General features: G+C 44.3%; 3 protein-coding genes across 4 annotated transcripts in view; 1 reads left to right on the plus strand and 2 right to left on the minus strand.

Annotated features, from left to right (window-relative positions):
- Positions 1–1,025, plus strand: part of LOC105558549 (biorientation of chromosomes in cell division protein 1-like 1) — a 5,165-nt gene extending 4,140 nt beyond the window's left edge. Inside the window, exons 4-5 of the mRNA XM_012006294.1 lie at positions 3–572; positions 745–1,025. Of these exons, the coding sequence (XP_011861684.1) occupies positions 3–572; positions 745–787 (613 nt within the window). The 3' untranslated portion in view covers positions 788–1,025. The remainder of the gene's footprint in view (positions 1–2; positions 573–744) is intronic.
- Positions 873–7,798, minus strand: LOC105558543 (centrosomal protein of 162 kDa). Of its 2 annotated transcripts, none has more exons than XM_012006286.1 (6): positions 7,408–7,798; positions 6,959–7,234; positions 6,733–6,832; positions 3,100–6,647; positions 2,758–2,919; positions 873–2,696 (listed from the first exon to the last, which is right to left on the minus strand). In XM_012006286.1, the coding sequence occupies exons 1-6, from the start codon at positions 7,444–7,446 to the stop codon at positions 2,472–2,474; spliced, it is 4,350 nt and encodes a 1,449-aa protein (XP_011861676.1). In that variant the 5' UTR covers positions 7,447–7,798; the 3' UTR covers positions 873–2,471. The 2 variants fall into 2 exon arrangements, with proteins under 2 accessions (XP_011861676.1, XP_011861675.1); XM_012006285.1 differs by having other exon boundaries at positions 3,088–6,647.
- Positions 7,799–9,201: 1,403 nt separating this feature from the next.
- LOC105558544 lies at positions 9,202–17,596 on the minus strand. The gene is made up of 2 exons (XM_012006287.1): positions 17,348–17,596; positions 9,202–13,110 (listed from the first exon to the last, which is right to left on the minus strand). Exons 1-2 carry the CDS (start codon positions 17,468–17,470, stop codon positions 11,578–11,580), a joined length of 1,656 nt encoding a protein of 551 aa, XP_011861677.1. The 5' UTR covers positions 17,471–17,596; the 3' UTR covers positions 9,202–11,577.
- Between the last annotated feature and the right edge of the window lie 716 nt (positions 17,597–18,312).

An 18,312-nucleotide genomic window follows, 5' to 3' on the forward strand; every position in this document is an offset into this window, starting at 1 on the left:
AGGATGCAGGATCGACGCGTGGAACGCAACTCCGAATTGCGAAACTCGATCTCTGTGCTCTCGATGGAGCGCAGCGCGAATTCTAGAGCAGCAGCCCTCGAGAATCAAGTTCTACGTTCGTCAAAAACGCAACGCGAGATCAGACATCTCAAGGAGCGCCGGGTGGCTCGATCAGTCGAGGCTCGACCCACCGAGTTTCGTGAGAGAGAATCCGCCAGACACTTGCGCCAGAGATCAGCGAGGAACATCGAAGACTCATCGAGACTCTCTTCTCCTCGCCGAGTCGCCCACGTACCTGAACAAAATCGCGTACAACGAAGGTTGTCTGCTGAGAGGATGCTCGCTAGAACCGTAGACAATGAACGATTATCCACAAAACGGGAACGAAATTTGCAGGACGCGCGCGTTGAGAGGAAGATGGAAATCAAAACAAAAGTCGCTCCTATTTCAATGAAGGACTATGAATTTTTCAAATATCCTATTGCCTACGATCTCATGAGGCAAGCTTTCGTCGTGGCATTATGTACCGTTTATGGGCTTTCCCTTTATAACGGGAAACAATCCTCCCTCGGGTAAGGCAAGAAGTTACTGACATTTCTTAAAGCGCATGCTATGAACAATAAAATAATCATAATTCAGCTTCGGCCGTACGCAATTTTGATCTTCGGAACAGAATGTTATCAATAATAATTAAAGTAATTTTAAAACCGACACGAATAATATTTCTAACGTCTGTTCTTTCAGCAACAACATAATGCAGAATGCGCAGCGCTTCATAATTTGGTAAAATGGAAATCGGCTACCAAAAAAAAAAGAACACGGCACCGAAAATTGCTATTCCCTGGACTTCTGCTTCTCTGTCGATCTCGTTATTTTGTGAATTAAGATATTACGTTGCGATATGTGTACTATTTCTGAGAGTACTCAGAGTGTAGATTAATGTACAGCTCGTATATGCTCCGTAGAAATGAATGTCTAAGAAGATATATTTTGTGCGAAAATAAATAGTTGCAGTTGTAGTTAAATTTGTTGTGACAATTTTTCGAGACCTTCTGTCACTATTTTTTCTTTAACATTTAGATAGTAAACGATTTACATGTTTATATAAATGATAAATATTCTATATATTTTATTTTATTCGACAAGTGCCGGGTGAATATTGCTTGAAACGAATTTCGAACCTGCGCTATACCGCCGCTGAGGGAAATATCGATCCTTCTCGGCGAAAAGATTAAATTTATTAAAGTTATAATTTTGAATTTTGTACATTGCGCGTGACAAGCTTAAATCTATTTAGAAAAGGAATGTGATTGTGTGTACTTGGACGTGACCGAGCCTCGGGAAGATAACAGTTTCAAAGAGAGTCAAATTTTATCTTGAAAATACGAAAGATAGGTATTCTACGTATGCTGATTGTTCGTCCTCAGGTCTCGGCCACATCAATTTGTGCTTGCATGCATGTGCATGTTCGGCACATCGAGCGGTGTGCTTGCGCATATTACGACGCATACAGACAAGGCTACATTTGACGAGATCACCAGCTAGGCTTGGCAACAATAGTAATAAACTAGAGTACTTACGATACGATATACATGATATAGTCGACTTCGTTGATCGCGAATAAACCGACGTGGAGTATTACCCGAAATAAATATAGCGGTTTAGTCTCTTATACGCCTATATGTACAGCAAAGTTTCGAAAAAATTATCCGTAAAAAACTAGATATCATTTAACTTTGGAAGAAACCCTTACGAAGATATCTTTGTATATTCTATTTTCTTTTTCCCCCGTCCAATTGTAATGCTATACAATTTACTATGAGAAGAAAACAAGCTGCAGCAACATCGATTTGGAGAAACGTTGCAAGCAGCCGTGCCATTTTACTCGGAGTCAATAAATAAATAAATAATAAATAAAAAATATATGTAATCCTAAAAGTGTACGGACTTAGTCTAAAAATTAATTTTTGATTCAATCAAGTAGATTATGCTAATAGCGGGCAGTGTTCACAGACAATGCGCGCGCGTGGCAAGAAAATTGGCGACGGAGAGAGATCGGAAAAGGTTTGTAACTCAATTGTACGTTCGTTCGTACGCTACCGCTAGTGACGCGGTAACGTTGCTCTCTTTGGCAGTGATCCGAGCCTACCGAGTCATTTGCGAACTCTATACTGATAGACGACCTCGCAGAACGAACGGTGTCACGGACGCAAGAAAGAAGATCGCGCATTACAATAGTCCTCATCAATTCTGGAAGAGTTGACGGAAGTACGGACTAAACATTTTGGCTGAGTGACGCGAACGAGCGCGTTTACGCACCTATGCCTCGACGCCTAATGCCTCTCTCGAATTATTTAAGCTACATCGCAAACCTTACTCTTGTAAAAATTATCACAATATTCGATGACGAACCGAGAAACCATATAAATGCGCTGCAACTATTTAGGGATGCTCTTTCGATTCAGCGATAATCAATGGATGTTAGCGATCTCCTGTAGCATCCCCAAGATATGATCGAGTTCTTGCCGGAAATAGCAAAGTTGCCGCTTCTTGCCCTTTTCATTCTTGCAATCTTTGCACTGCGTTCGATTCCTCAGTAAGTCGCGAATTAACGTCTGCAAGGTCATCTCCCTGCTCTCGTGTCGTTGCTGGAGAATTGTGATCTTGTCTTGCAGCAACTGTAATTGTTCCGTTCCCTGGAATGGAGAAAGAAACATGCCACGGGCTGCCTTAAAAATTCGACTAGTTTTCACGTACCGGCGTTGATAAGTATTTGACTTTCTCGGTCAGCGTCCTCACTCTATTCTCCAAGTGTTCTCTCTCGGCCTTCAACATGACCACCTGCTCCTTATAATCTCTAAACTTTTCCATTTGTTCTTTTAAGTGCGATATTATTGCTCCCTGAGCATTAATCTGATCCTAATAAAAATTATAAAATTCTTAGTGTCATAGCAGATAAATATATTGAGACATAAGCGAAGCGGAGGTTTGTTCTACTCAAAAGATGCCACCAGATTTTTCTTGCACCAGACGATAAGAAGCAAATGAAATAAGGGACAGGTCAGGTGTTTGCCAAGCGTTACAAACCTGTAACTTTACCGCTTTAGAATCTCCGATCTTGACGCTGTATTCCTTCACGAGAGCCGCCATCTCTCGCTCGTGTTCCTCCTGCAAGAGATTCAAATCGTGCAGCCTCTTGCTCTTCAGCGCCATGAAGTCCTTGTTCATTTTGCTCAGCTCTTCCTTCAGGATGTCGTTTTCGTTGGTCAACTTCTTGATAGTCCCATTCTTGCCGTTCTCCGTGTACTGCATCGGATCGTACAACTTGGGCGTCGACGACGACAGCCTCTGCGAGTCGGAAACGTGCCCGTTCTGATAGACATTCGAATTCTGATCATTCCCCTCGCCGTTCTTCATTCCTCGGAACGCCTTGTCGAAATCCATGCTCCTGAAGCTCCTACGATCGTTCAGCAGTTTCTCCCGCTCCTTCTGCAGTCGCCGGTTTGTCTTTTGCAGCTCCTGATAATCCTTGGTTATTTTTGAGACCGTTTTATCCTTGTTCGCGATCTCCAGCTTCAGGCCTCTTATAGTGGCGATGAGATGCGCGTCTTCCTTCGGATTTTGCGACTTCGGCCCAGCCTTCATCTTTTCCTTCTTGTCCTCTACGGTCGAAGCTCTGTCATCTTTCTTGTTATTCTCCACGCTCTTGCTCTCGACGTGCTTCACCGTCGTTTGCGTGAACATGTCATTGTACAATTTGCGTTCTTTCGCAGTTGCCTCCAACAGTTTCGCCTCCAACTCCATCACCTGCGTCGTGTATTTCTCCTTCATGTCGGAGAACTTCTTCTGCAGTTCAACCAGATTCTGCTGCGCGGTATCCTCCTTGGCCTTGATCTCGTTCTCGAGACTCGCTATTCTCTCCTCCAGGAGCTTCACCTTCTCGGAACCAATCCTGTCCTGTTCCGAGTTGGCGGTCAGTATGAGAGCCGATACTGAGTCAGGATTCTTCCTCTTGAGTATACGCTCCAATTCGCGCACTTGTCTGTTCAGGTCCATGACCTTCTTGTTGTCCAGAATAACCTGATCCTTGAGCCTCTGGGTCAGCTGCTTTTCACGCTCAACGTGGCTCTTGCTTATCTGCAGTTTCTCTTGGAAATTCCCCTCCCTGGCTCTGAGCGCCTGCAGTTCCTGTTCCAAGGGCAATACGCCCCGCTGAAACTGTTCCAACTCCTGTTTGGTCACTCGCAATTGCTCCGATTTGGAGCTCAACTTGATACTCAGATCCTCAATCTGTTTCTTAAATTCTAGCTCCGTGGTGGTCATGACTTGCAGCCGATCCGTGATAAAGTTGTTCTTCGCTCTCAACTGCTCCTTGAACATATCCAATTCGTCCGTGAGCAGACTGTTCTGTTGAATCAGGTCGTCGTTCTTCAGCAGGTAATCGGCATTCTTTTCTCTCAGCTCGGACACCTCCAAGGTCAACTTCAACGTCTCCTCCTGGAGATCCTTCATCCGATCGGCGAGTTGTTGCGCATCGTTCGCCTCTGACATCGTGTTCTTCTGCTTGGACTGCAAATTCTTCAATTCCTCTTGCATGCGTTTCGTATCCTGCATCAGCTTCTTGTTCTCAGTCTCATAAGCGCGAATCAGACTCTCCTGCTTCTCCAGTTCCTGTTCTAAGAGAGTAATTTTCGTATCGTTCTTGGCAGGGATCTCCGCGCGCCTCTCGCTCAGAGAGAACTCGTCCATTCTCGCCTTCAAGATTATATTTTGCTTCTTCAGGGCGAACAGCTCTGTTTCGAAGGACGTACGCATCTCCTCGATTTGACTCTTGTACAGCTTCGCCTCGGCCTCCAACTGTTGCTTCAGCAGCATGTTCTTGTGTCTCTCCTCGCGACATAACGTCTCCCAATCGCGTTTCGTCGGAATCTGCTTCGAATCTCCGGCGGCCATGAAATTCTTCCTGTGACTGTCGGGTGACTTTAACTGGGGCCCTTTGCACGCAGCTGGCAAGCTGGATGTAGAGCCAACTTTAACAGGATCCAGCTTTGATCTTAAGTTAGGCTTCGACGCGGTTTTGGCGATCGGTCGGGATTGTACTTTCGGCTTTATCATGGATGATTTTTTGGAAAACGAATTTACAGGTTTTTTAGATATGTCTAACGCTTTGTTAACTCTGATATTTTCGAGGGAGGTTCTCAGGGGAGGCTGGCATATCTGATCGTAGCTCTTGGACTTGCAGAACCTTATCTCTTTGCTCGATTGCTTATTACTCGGTGCACTAACAACGCGGTCGGTTTTAGATACATCTATTGCTTTATTCGAAACGCCATGATCAGGTGCTTCGTGATTATGCGTCATCGGAATCTTTGGTGCGACATGTGAATTTTCCGCTCTTGTGTTCGCACTCGTTTCTGAACGAGGAGATTCCTTGTGCGCGGAATCCGCTTTCTCCGCGTTCTCTTTCGCAACATTTTCATTTAACTTTTCAGCCATGAGTTTTGGTATCGCATCCGCGAATAGTTCTAATCTCGGCGTCAATCCTACCGTATACAACTCATCTTCGAAATTAACTACCTTTTTATTGGCTTCTGTCGCATTTTTATCGCTTTCTTTCTCTACGACCTTAGATATAGCCTTCCTTGATTTATTGCTAGAATATTTCAAGAACGTTGTCCCGCCTGACAGAGAATTCAGGGCCCCTCTGTGTCGTCCTTCGCTCACGCTGGAATCGCTGTCGATAATTTCGTGATCCGCGTGTGCACCGTTAATGCCCGGTAATTCCTTTTCCAATATCTCGGAAAATTCTTTTTCCGGGAATTCTGGGGTTTTGCCACTAGTTAATTGACTCTCCTCGGCCGATACTATTTCGCCATTAGTAGATTTCAAAAAGAGATCATACATCGCGTTAGGCCCTTTTGATTCCGGCTCCGTTTTCTCCGTGTTCTGCCCTTGAAGGAGCTTCAAGAAATGCGAGAAATCTTCCTGCCCGAAACTCGAACTTCCAGACATCCCGCCCTCCGCCTTCTCCTTAGATCTTCGCAGCAAATCTTCGAAAAAGTCCTTGTCCACGTCCGTGATCTCCTTCTGCAGATTCTCTTTCTCCATCTCAACTTTCTTCGTGTTCCTCAGCTCCTCGGACTTGGAATGCCTCTCAATCGGATCGTCCAAATCGGAACTGCTCGATATCTCGACCTTCTGCTCCTCGAACTTTCTCCTTTGCAGTTCCAGCGTTTTCGGCGGTCTCAAGCTACTCAGGTTTTCGTAAACAATCTCGATTCCTGGACTGCCCTCCCGTTTCCTCTCGTTTTTCGGACTCCTCTTTATTTTCTCCGTTTCCCTGTGCACCTCTTCCTCTATTAATTGAAAAATGTCAGCCTCCAATTGCCTCACCCTGTTCAAGCTTTCGTCTTGGTTCTCCGGCATTAGAGTATCAGACTTCGATATACTCTTCGAGAGGGTGTTACAATTCTCCCTGACTAGCTTCTCGGCCTCTTCCAATAATTCTTCCACGGACTTCTCTTCCTCGGTGGGATTCTTACTGGAACCGCCGGACTTGGTACGCTCGGGACACGAATTAGGACTCAATGCACCCGCGATTTTGCTCATTTCCTCCAAAATACTGCCGATATCTTCGTCAGTGGCATCTGCACGGGACAGCAAAGCAAATTAGACGAGCGAAAGCGCCAATCAGGGGAGAGCTCCGGCTTTACGTGCTACGCGAAAACTTACTTTCAAAGTCCGACGGATACTTGTCAAAAGCCGCAGACGCGAGTATGTCGCATAACGTGTCATCCTTGTCTTTCGCTTCTCCTTCGCTTTTGGATACTGCCTGAAAGTCGTTCGAAGCAACATGTCAGAAACGATAGGGGGGGGGAATAAAAAGTAATTACGAATACAGTTCTCCGTCACGAGGAAAACGTCCCTCCTCGCGACGTCGCTTGTCTCAGCCAATCACCTTGCACATCCTCTCTTTCTCGAGGAACTCTTTCATAGAAGAGCTGACGTCCGACGAAGGAGGAGGAGACTGCTTCGCCTTTGCACTCCGGGCACTCAGGACACCCAGACGCGTCTCGGGCCGCTTCAACCACCACTTGTCCGGCGCGTCCCTCCTGTCGGCCGATGGCTGTTCGGCTTCCTTGGTGGCCCTAGGTCTCTCCTTGATGCGCACCGAGTTCTCCCCGACGCTTAGACTTATGGAGGATCCCAAAGTGTCATCCTCCGTGGAAATCAACTAGAAGAAAGAGATTCGGGACGCGTGAAACTCGTCACTCGTTCTGTTTGCCGAAGGGAGAAGCGTTGTACGTTTGAAAGCCTCGTAGAGCGAACGATTCGACGTTCGGTCTAGGTACGGGTTTAGGTTAGGCGCGCGCGGCCCGCGGGCGAATAACAGCGCGCAAAACTCACGTCTTCGATTCGCGGCGATTTCCTGGCGCCCGAAGACATCTCGCCCTTCCTCCGCCGCAGTTAGATCGAATCAAACCGCCGTGTACAACCGGTCATTCCTCACGAACCGCTTGACACCTGCCATACTTTTTGTTTGTTTGTCACCTGTAATTCGTTCGGTTGCCACAACGCTGCGATCGCGCAGCGACGGGCAGTCCCTTTTAAACACATCCGCCAATACCCTGCTGGCAAATTTTACTGGAAACAGAGAGAAACGTCTTGTCGAAGAAAACGGTATCAAGTAAAACGCCCGGCGTGGCCGCTCTCAGGTTTCTCTCTGCTGGAAATATAATGAAGTTTTAAACTGAAAAGCCCAGCGGGAAACGATTCGTCGATCGACGTCGAGTCGACATCGGCACCGTGAAATTGGCGTCGATGTTTCGGGAGGTATTTGAAAATCTCTCCCAATTGGCCCTACTTTATTATGATTTTATTGATATTTCAAGAAAATTTAGTGGAAAATTATTTTCGTTAGAAAACAACGAGAGAGAGAGAGAGAGAGAGAGACTCAGTTAAATTCAGAAACATGTCTAAAAATTAAACAGTATGTTTCACAATTTTTTAAATTCCTTTTCAACAGTATATTTTAACTTTCTTTATATTTCACCGAGCTACATTGAATTTTATAAGGAAAATTATGATGTACAATAATTTTTCAATAATTTTCAGGCACAACGTTTATTTGGAGAAAATAGTGTAATGAACTAAAGTTTTGTATTGAAAGCTGTTTACATCCCTGGCGAAAATTTTAAGCGAGAGATGACGTTTATATTTATTTATGAAGAGTTTTATTGATGTTGGAAGTGCGTTGCAAACACCTGGTTAATTCTTTACCGACAATAACATTTTGCAAACACTTAGGAAACTATAATGGAAACGTTTGACATTGTATTCATTAAGCGCAATTTGAACACGTGTAACCGTGAACGTGGCACAAACAACTCCATGTTTGAATTTATATTTCACAAACGATTCAGTAAATGTTTTAAAACTCAAATAAAACGTTGACTCAACATTTAAACAAACTTCTTATAAACATATTATTTTTGCCAGGGATGGCTGAGTTCCAAGAGAATAAGAGAATGAACGAACTATGTATGAATGACGATCGAATCATAATTGACAATGACGGCCAAACTGCTGAAATGTGATTGGAGATGTAACGATTGAAAATAATGACCTGCCTAGGATATCACTCGCTTGTTAACTTCTTAACGTGAATATGGGGAGACGAGTCCGATAGCAAAATTTCTATTAATTCATTATTAGGAATTAAAAATAAGTGCGCGAGATTACAAAATTTTCGAAAAACCGCGTAAAAACAGAGTTGGTCGTATCTCGGGTTGCGCAATCTAAAAAGCGTTCTTTTGGAATCCCCAAATTTAATTTATAATTTTCCGCCGTATGTGTGTTCTAAGAACATTCTTAAGAGTTTGAAAATAATTCGTTTCCTTGTCGATTACGAGCTCTTTTTCGGATAAAAAAAATATTCTTTTTACTTCACATTCTATAAGAATTTACATCGGAATGGAGTTCTTTTGGCGTTCATTTTCAACAGATTACGCTAATTCATAAAGAAAGAACTGAATCCTTTTCATTACGATCACCTGTGCTCTCTGTTTGGGTTCCTCCCTCCAGCGTATAAATTATAAAGTCACGTTTAAACGTGCAGATTACACAATAAAATCTTTTCCTCAAACCATTAATCGTATTAGTTAGTTAAAAGAATCTCGTAATTAGAAAATTAGAAATTGTACTTTTCGAAACATTTTATTGCCGTTTCAGATCTGCCATGTTCACTTTATAACAGTGTCAGTTAATATTGTATACATGTAGAGCTTTTAAGAAGATACGAGAAAAATGATGGAAGATCGGGACGGTGACTTTATAATCATTGCAATTGCATATTTTACACGTATATATAATTATATAACATTTATTAATCAGTTAAATGATATGAGAAAGATATATCTACCGCATATAACAATAACTATTTCTTTGTGTATCGACAGACAGATAATTCAGGGAAACACTTTGCAACAATAAGGGACTGCATAAACCTATGCAGCTAATCGATGTAATTTATCTGCATGATCGCCGTGAATGAAAGATTTAATGACATAACTCGATTTATTCAACAATGCTGAAAAAATAGAATGTAATTAGTCATTTAACAAATATTTTACAGCGTGTGTCCAATGATGGCGATTAATATAAATTTGAATATATTAAATCCCCATAAAGTAAACTTGTGTTTAACTTTTTATGGAGTGCAATGTAATTCTTTTTCGAACAATCGTTAAACTATGGAGATCGTATATACTAATATACAAAATTGCGGTGTACCAGTAGAAAGATTTCAATTTTGGACTATTACATCCGTCGACTTACATAACTTTGGAGTTCTCCAAAAAGTCGGTTATTATTTTTATACACATATCACATGTTTTCATCGAATATCGACATATAATATATATTTCTTTTTCTCTCATAAAATATACCTCTATCTCTATATTCGTATAATTATTTCTCAATCTTTGAAGGCGACTTGTGAATTTCTACATAAAATCTTAAGCGTATGTCGCAACAATCGTCATAGTTCAACGTATTTAAGTCAAACAAAATCTAAGTATGTACATGGGTACATATAATATTATGCAATATACATCTATATCGCTTATGGAACATAAATCATATATTAAAGATAGTACCAGATAATATGAAATCTAAATAAAGTACGTTATGTACATAAAGAACCTGCTATTTTCCCATTTACCCTTGCACTTGATAATACAATAATCTATTCTATCAAGAGAATTGATTTCGAAAAGAAAAATCGAATGAATCAAGAAGTAAAAAAAATCAATTAGTCGATATTGCAAAAAGTAAGTATAAGAATTTGGTCAAATTTTTCAGGACAGGCACATTTTATAAACTATCATCTCGTTATCCTTATAATATATAAACTTAAACAAAAGCACTTTCCATTTTGTGAGCAAGATATTAAAAAAAAGAGAAGCAAATTGAAAGATATATACACACATTGTCATTCAATCACATGAATTTTTAATCCCCTTTATGCATTTTTTATACTTCGACAAGAAGTGCCCATTTTCTTCGACTGTTAGCAGAGATACCTTGAAGACATCTTAATCATTGGCGAAAGGTAAGGACTAAGCTACACCCTCTTCCTCCCCAAAATTGAACCTCCAACATTATAAATCAGTCTTTTGTTACTTGTTGAACCTATAAAAATTAGATGCTATATTGCATATTAACCCTCTACACGCCTTGTGACTTTTAATTCACAAATTCATATATCTATATTTTTTTAATTTTATTTTTTATCACACACACACAAAATTTAGCGTAGCACCTCATTTCAAGTTACAAACCGTTTCCTTATAATAAAAAATTAAAAATGCTGGCTTCGCGTTACGTAATTCCTTTTTGGACACGAAAAAAAGTTGAGTTATAGAGACTTAGTCTGTCGATATTTATGATTATGATAATTATAATAATACATAATACTATAATTACATATTAAAATGATAATTATAATATTATATGATAAAAATGACATCCCAAACAAATCACCGTGGTAAAAATATTCAATTTTTTTTGTCAGTAAAACTAGAAAGCAATAATCAAGCCAATTGACATTAACCGGCCAGTGTTTTAATACATTACGAAAAATATTACCTCACCCAGGGTTTGAACCTGGACTTCCCTACTTTCTAGACGGGCGTTTCACTAATTCGACCACTGTGGTATGTGGTAATATTTGTCGCAATAACAGTATAAAGATATCTTCGCGTCTATTTTTCGACTTTAAAACTAAAAAGATTCATTCAAAATAAAATATTACCTTCATTCAATGATATTTGTTATATCTTTTGTTATAGATACAATACATTATTGAAGTTTAATAAACTTTTACTGATTTCATATTTTTACTTTCGTTTCTATCAATTACGGGAGCTTCCTTCGCCATCATCTATCTGTTCGAGAAGGAAGAGGGGCTGCAGCCTTTCCCCCCAAAATAACCTTTCCGTCGCCAATGAGCTCAATCTTTTGTACAATCTTCAGACAACTCGTGGCTTTCGTGTCTCTCGAAAATTTGGGGAAAGATCAATCGTAGTAACACGCATGTAATCTGAACAATTCATTATTCTTAAAACTGGCATTGCATGTCTCGCAATAGCGCTTGATGTTCTCGGACAGCTTCAGCATCGATGACTTCTTCGCGCCTTTGTTGATCGTGTCCACCAGCTTCCTCGTCTGCAGTCTCTTCACCGACCACTCTACATAATCGTTCTTCCTCGCCTTGCCGTTCCTCAAATAAACGTCCTGACTTCTCAGACACTTCGGCGAACAGTTTGCCGTGGGGAACCGACACGTCTTCTTCGGCCTCTCCAACCTGTTCTTCATAATGTTGGAGAACGACCTTCGCTCGGCCAGTTGGAACTGACCTCGAAATTGCGACTTGAGATAGTCGTCTCTTAGACTGACGTCATTGTTGTTCGTCGTTGCCTCGACCTTCGCGGGTAAAGCGACAAATTTGCTCGGTAATCGAGGCGTCACGTTGGTCGTTTCACTGAGCATCACATCCTCCAAATTGTCTAGAACCTCCTGCTTTATTTTGAGGTTTAAAGAGCTCGACGCACTCTCGTTTTTCGAATACAGTTTCGAACTCTGCTCGTCCGTCTTGCGCCTCTTCGCGCGATGCTCCGAGGCTTTCCTCATCTTTGGCTCCTGATAGTCTACGACATTCTTCCTCGGCCTTAAGCTACGTCCTACGGACTCATCCGTCTGCCGCGTCGGCTCGAAGTCCGAAGATAACGTCCTCGCGTGAGAGACGCTCGACTTGCTCAACGCGGATGGTCCCGGAATGACACTCGACAGTTTCTTCCTTTCCTGCGCATAGTTCACCAGATTCTTCCTGGGTCTCAGATTCCGAACTACTGTGCTCTTGGCAATCATCCGGCTCTTAGAAGGAAAGACGCCGGAGAGTTCACCGTGAGAATGATTCCGCGTTTCCGGCGGGGCTACACCTTCTTTGGTACTGGTGTCTGCGGACAGACGATCTCGCGCTCTCCCGTGGTCGTTGACGCGGCGCGGTGGACGATTCTGCGGACAATCTGGGAACGCCGACTGCGCAAACAGGCTCCGCTTAAACGGCTTCAATCGTGCGGCGGTGTCGTCGAGAGTCTGCTTCCGCGAGACGTCCGCGATTCTGCCGCATTCCGGCATCTGTCCCTCGTAATTCTGGCAGAGCCCCGCTGCGGTTCTCCTCGGTCTGCTTTGGTCCTTCTTATCACAGCAGCATCGGCAGCGCGAGAACGCAGCGTACGTCAACCCGTCGGGAATGCCGCCGGCCGGAAACGCCACCGAGTTCATCGAGTTGATGTAGTCGATGTTCTCCACCAGCGGCTCCAGCTCGTACACATCGTAATCGACCGGCTCCGCTTTGATCTTCACGTTCTCGATGTGCACCATCGGCACGCCGGTCTTCTCCCTGCCGCCACCCTTCCGCATCCACGACAGCTGATTCTTGAGCGCCGTGTCCGTCTTCCAGCACTCTAGGTAGAACTTGTGGAATTCCTCCAACTTGTAGCTGCACCGGTGGCACATCTGTTTCGGCAGTAGATCCATCTCGTGCACCTGGGGAAACGCACAGTAAACAGGGGTCAGAAGGGGTCCGCGGACTCTCGGGGCATCAATCGAGCGCCGATCAAGGAGTTCGGTACGATATTTGTTCCAACTTTTGCAATCCTTTATGAAGAAATTAGCTTCGATTCGGAGAAAAGATTAATCGAAATTTTTTTCTTATGTAATTAGCTTATGTAATTATATACATAAATAAGTATAATTACATTGCTTTGTGCTCTGACCCTTAAGTTTTTCTCTGCCTTGCCTTACGTCTACGACTAATTGTAAGACAGACTTTTAGTCCCAGTCTACAATAGATGATTTAAGCCCTAAGCTTTAAAAAATGGACCAATCACGATCAAGTATGAGTAGAATACGCGACTGTGATTAGTCAATTTCTTAAAGCTTATAAGGGTTCAAATCTCTATTGTAGACTGGCACTTACGCTTCCAAGTTTCCGCAAGAAGAGGGAAGGAGGAAAAAATCACCGCGATCTTGTTGCACCGAACGGCTCGATTGTTGCGCAATCGCTGTCCGGTTATTCACGGGTCGCGAAATACCGAGCAGACGCTGGATCGAATTCTCGAATTGCAGAAAAAAAATAAAAGAGTAAATGAGCGTACATTGTCGCTTGTAACAGACACGCGTACGACGGTCGGAAATTTCCGCTCATTACCATTATCGCTCTCATTAGACCCTACCCTTGCTAATTGCTTCGGAGTGGTTTCGTCTTAATCACACGCGAGTCACATTTAATTATTTGTATCTCACGACTGGCCGAAGAACCGATTTCTAGATTCTGATCTTTGATTTATGGCATTTTGAAATGTGCGAGAAATACAGCTGGAAACGCGAAGGCACGTTCCGCACCTTGCGGTGAGTTTCAACCAAGTGACCAGTGGTGCTGTCCATTTAGCGACGCAAGTTTCAACTTTTTTTTCAACATCCAGCGAACGAGGAGAAAATTATACTTGTATCAACTTGTGTCAATAAGAGGAAAGCACCCAGGACATTAAGCTGCACTTGTTGCGCGCTTGATCTATCGCGATTTCGAATTGTTTATCCCTACGCGTTAAGCACGTGTGTGCGATAACATTCGCGCGAACGGGTCAGCTAACTCCGAGATATCGTATCTCGAGATTGTCTCGATTACTTATAATTTGACAAATAAGGTTACTTGTAAATTCGAGAAGAAACTGAGGACAAGCTGAATTAATTTTGAGTGCGGGCATGATTATAAAATATTTACGAACACTTGAAAATGACTCGCTATTTTTCCAGGCAACGTTAGAAAAATTTATTACAATATTTACTCGGAATCTGTGGACTAATTATTCTCCTTGTTTTACTAGACATATTCGTTACAATCCAGGTAGCCAGTGTGAGCGCAAGTTGTTTTCGTATTGCTAACAAAACTGTTAGCATCTTGCTATGCATCTATGTCGTCTATTGTGCTGCTGCCTGCTAGCCATGTGATATCGAAAGCGAAACATTTGCATGATCCAAACATTATGCTAGCATTAAGTGCTTGGCCAGATGTAATAGATGTAACATGTTTATATCTGTGAGAAAGTTGAAAATGATGTATGCTGACTCATTGTTGAAACAGTATGCCCATTCGATGTGTGCTCTCTCTTTAGCTGTTTTAGCGTTAGCACTTAACTACGACAGTATGTTAACATTATGCTAGCTGTATTTAAATAATTCAAACAGTGAAATCATATTCCATTTTATTTCCATACATTGCTTGAGCGTACTGGCTATCTGGGAATTAATTGACATCAATTATTACTGTCCTTCAATAAATTTTTACATATTAATTAATATAATTAGTGTGCAGTTCACGTCACGATGCTTAACACTTCCCGTCCAAATAGCACGGATGATTGTTGCGAGGTTAAAAGAAATTCAATTTTTGTTTAATTCCACGTGAATTAGCGCAATCTGTTTAAAAGTCGAGAAGAATTTCTTTTCGGTGCAGATTCTTATAAGTTCTAAAAAGAATTCTTTTATGTCCGAGAAAAAGCTTAGACATAAAAGCGAATTTCAACTCTCAAGAAAGTTTCTAGAAGAGAAACGGGATGGAAAGAGACTCTATTTTATAATTCAGAGGTTCGAAGAGAATTCTTCTCGGATTCTGTGTTTATCTGGAAAAAAGAAATTTTCCACTTGAATACCGGACACGTTAGGGTACCAGTACATTTGTCGTACGACAAAGTTTTTAAGCGCGTCGATTGGCTGCAAGTTAGAAAACTTTTAGATACTCGACAACTTTTCTATCCTGCGGCCAGTCGACAAGCTTGAAAAATTTGTCGTACGACAAATGTAACGTCAGCCTTAAGGGCCTGAGCAGCTTGTATGTACTTTTATGCGTGGTCTACAATGCGAGTCGCAGAGTCGTAGTCGTAAGAATAATCGACTGCGATTGGTCAATTTCGTCAGACACATAAAGCCTCCGCTACAATGATTCTCGATTCTGTCTACAATGGTCGTAGTCGTAAGAATAATCGACTGCGATTGGTCAATTCAGTCAGTCGCATAAGAATTGACCAATCGCAGTCGATTATTCTTACGACTACGACCATTGTAGACAGAACCGAGAATCATTGTAGCGGAGGCTTAAGAGTTGACCAATCATAGTCGACTATTCTTACGACTACGACTTTACAACTTCTATGTAGACGAGGCTTTAAGGCAATGTTTTATGTTTTAAATCATTGTCTTAAAATAGCGCACAATAACTGTATTGCGACTTAAGAATACAAGACAGCCATTCTGCTCAGGCCTTTGGCCCAATATTACGTTTGTCGTACGACAAATTTTTTAAGCGTGTTGATTGGCTGCTGAATAAAAATTTCCAGATACTCGAGAATCTTACTATCTTGCAGCCAATCAACACGCTTGAAAAATTCCTCGTACGACACATGTAATACCAGCCTTAGATTCACTCCGAAAGATCGATCATTGAGCGACATATCGCCAACATTTTGGCGCCAGCGACACATCTCGTTACGTTTACGCACGTATAAATACGACAAATATATCGTTGTACGCGCATTTCAAATAGCCATGATTCTCGACGAACGTGAGATATTTAAATTTCCACCCCAACGCGCTACCCAGTGAGAAATGATTCGTCGATCGACGTCGAAATGATGTCGAATCGACGTCAATTCGACGGTGTCGATGTCGATCGACGAATCATTTCTCACTGGGTAGAACAAGAGAAACTCGAGTTTCCAAATTCGTGCGCTTTGAAGACAGAAAAATGGAGAAACGCGGCGAGACAGAACAATGAAAAGTGCGATCGGAGTGCGGGAGTTGATCCGAGACGAGATCGCAGAGATCTGCGCCGCAAAATAATCGCCGAGCTGACGCCGCGGGGAACCCGTGAAAACTCTCCGTTTCTCTCTTTCTCTGTCTCTAAACGATTCTAATGATTCTCTCTCTTTCTCTCTCTCTCTCTCTCTCTCTCTTTCGAATTACGCAATGTAAACTGCGCTCTCGGATATTTCGGAGCGCGCTCGTTTCGCGCGCAAAACCGACGATAACCTCACTTTCCGAAAATCGATAGTTTTGCCCCTGCCCCTCCCCTGGCCAGGCCGATCGAGAAAAGAACCGAGAATTGGTCGCCCCCGCGGTGCTCCCCCTCGCACGTGGTCGGCGACGCGCGCCCCGCTCGCACAAAGGGTGCCCTTCTCTGCCCCCCCCCCCCCACGGGATTCCGCGGCGCTCTGCCTCGCCAACACGGCACGTGGGGAAGCTCCATGGTTTTTTTTTTCTATCCTCGCCCGTAGTTCGCGGAAACCGGATGTGGAGAATTGCGGCGTTGAACGTGGCGGAGGAGACGGAGGGGGAGGATCGAAGGAAAGCGCGCGTCGGAGCGCGGCTGGTAAAGAGAACGGATCCCGCGTTTCGTAACGAGGTGAGACCGGAAGGGTAGGGAAGGGAAGGGGAGGGGAGGGGAGAGGGGGCGGCCAGGAGGGTGCGCTTTTACGCCTGGTCCCCGTCGCGCCGTTGTGCAAGGACGTCGAGAGTGCACGCGAGCGAGTGCACGCGGGCGCGTACCCTCCTCGATTGGGGAAGGGAGTCGCGAAAGGGGAGCGCTGGAAAGAAACGGAGGGGCAGGAGGGGGAGGCGAAAGAGAGGGCGCGAGGGAAGGAGCGAACGTACAGCGGGAAGAGCGAGGGAGAGGCAGAGAGGCAGCAAGAGAGAGAGAGAGAGAGGGAGAGAAAGCGTAATGACGTACCATGATCGGTAGCACGGTGTTGATTTTCCGGACATGATTCTCACTCTCGTCGAAGATGTTGATCGAGATGCCCGATTGCTGGCCGCAGAGGCGGCACACGCGGCTCGATTCGAGGGTCTCCATACCGCGCGCACTGCCGGGGGCCCTCGGCTCGCCACGCTCGCTCGGCTAAACTCTTGGCGCGTCGCCTACAGCACAGCCCTCACGCCGCACGCGCGCGCGCGCCACAGCTCCGCTCCGCTTTATCCGGCTGGTCGCGTCGCCTCGCCTCACCTCGCCTCGCCACGCCGCGCCTCACCTCGCACCGCTCCGTTCCGTGTCCCCGGCGCGCGCCCTGCCCTGCGCCCGTATGCGGCTCGCGCTCGTGTGCCTCCGCGCCCTACCCGCGGGAATCCAGAAAAGCCCACGAAAAGGCGAAACGGAGTGGAACAGAGCGAGAGAGGGAAAGACAGAGAGAGGGGGGGGGGGAGAGGGAAAATGCGAAAGAGAACTGAGCGGGGGGCAAGAGAGGGAGCGAGGGGGAGGTGTTTGCGTGATAAGTCGCTACCGCGCCTCGGACCGCGCGAGGGATAAAGTTCGATAATGCTGCCGAGCCGATCGGCCGGTACGCGGCCGCGGAACGTCGAGCAACGTGGATCGACCGGACTGGACGGGGACTGGCGGGCGCGCTGATAATCTGGCGCTCTGAAGCGCCGCGCCGCGCTCTGCACGCGAGCGCGAGATTGACCCCTCCCCTGCCCTCCCCCCGCCGGTCCGCGCGTCACGGAAAGATTCGAGAATTGATCCTCGCCGGTCAACGCGTCGCCTCTCTTTACCACGATCGCCTGTTGCCGAGTAATGTATGTACGATACGAGATTCGGCGTCGGTAAAACAGGGTGAATCGAACATCAATCTTTTTGCAAGATATCTCGTCGTATACACTCGATTATGTAATTATATCTCGGGAGATATAACGAAATATTGC

This window comes from Vollenhovia emeryi, unplaced genomic scaffold, assembly GCF_000949405.1.
Source record: "Vollenhovia emeryi isolate VEMERY1.0 unplaced genomic scaffold, V.emery_V1.0 DF939334.1, whole genome shotgun sequence".
NCBI lineage: Eukaryota > Metazoa > Arthropoda > Insecta > Hymenoptera > Formicidae > Vollenhovia > Vollenhovia emeryi.

What these genes read in the sequence shown, in the direction of transcription:
- LOC105558544 (XM_012006287.1), bottom strand. Translation starts at nt 17,470, where the DNA reads ATGGAGACCCTCGAATCGAGCCGCGTGTGCCGCCTCTGCGGCCAGCAA. An exon ending in ACACCGTGCTACCGATCATG is followed by an intron (nt 13,111 to 17,347) that starts GTACGTCATTAC and finishes GCGTTTCCCCAG; the next exon opens with GTGCACGAGATGGATCTACT.
- LOC105558543 (XM_012006285.1), bottom strand. Translation starts at nt 7,446, where the DNA reads ATGTCTTCGGGCGCCAGGAAATCGCCGCGAATCGAAGAC. An exon ending in AGAAAGAGAGGATGTGCAAG is followed by an intron (nt 6,833 to 6,958) that starts GTGATTGGCTGA and finishes AACGACTTTCAG; the next exon opens with GCAGTATCCAAAAGCGAAGG. An exon ending in TCAAATACTTATCAACGCCG is followed by an intron (nt 2,697 to 2,757) that starts GTACGTGAAAAC and finishes TCTCCATTCCAG; the next exon opens with GGAACGGAACAATTACAGTT.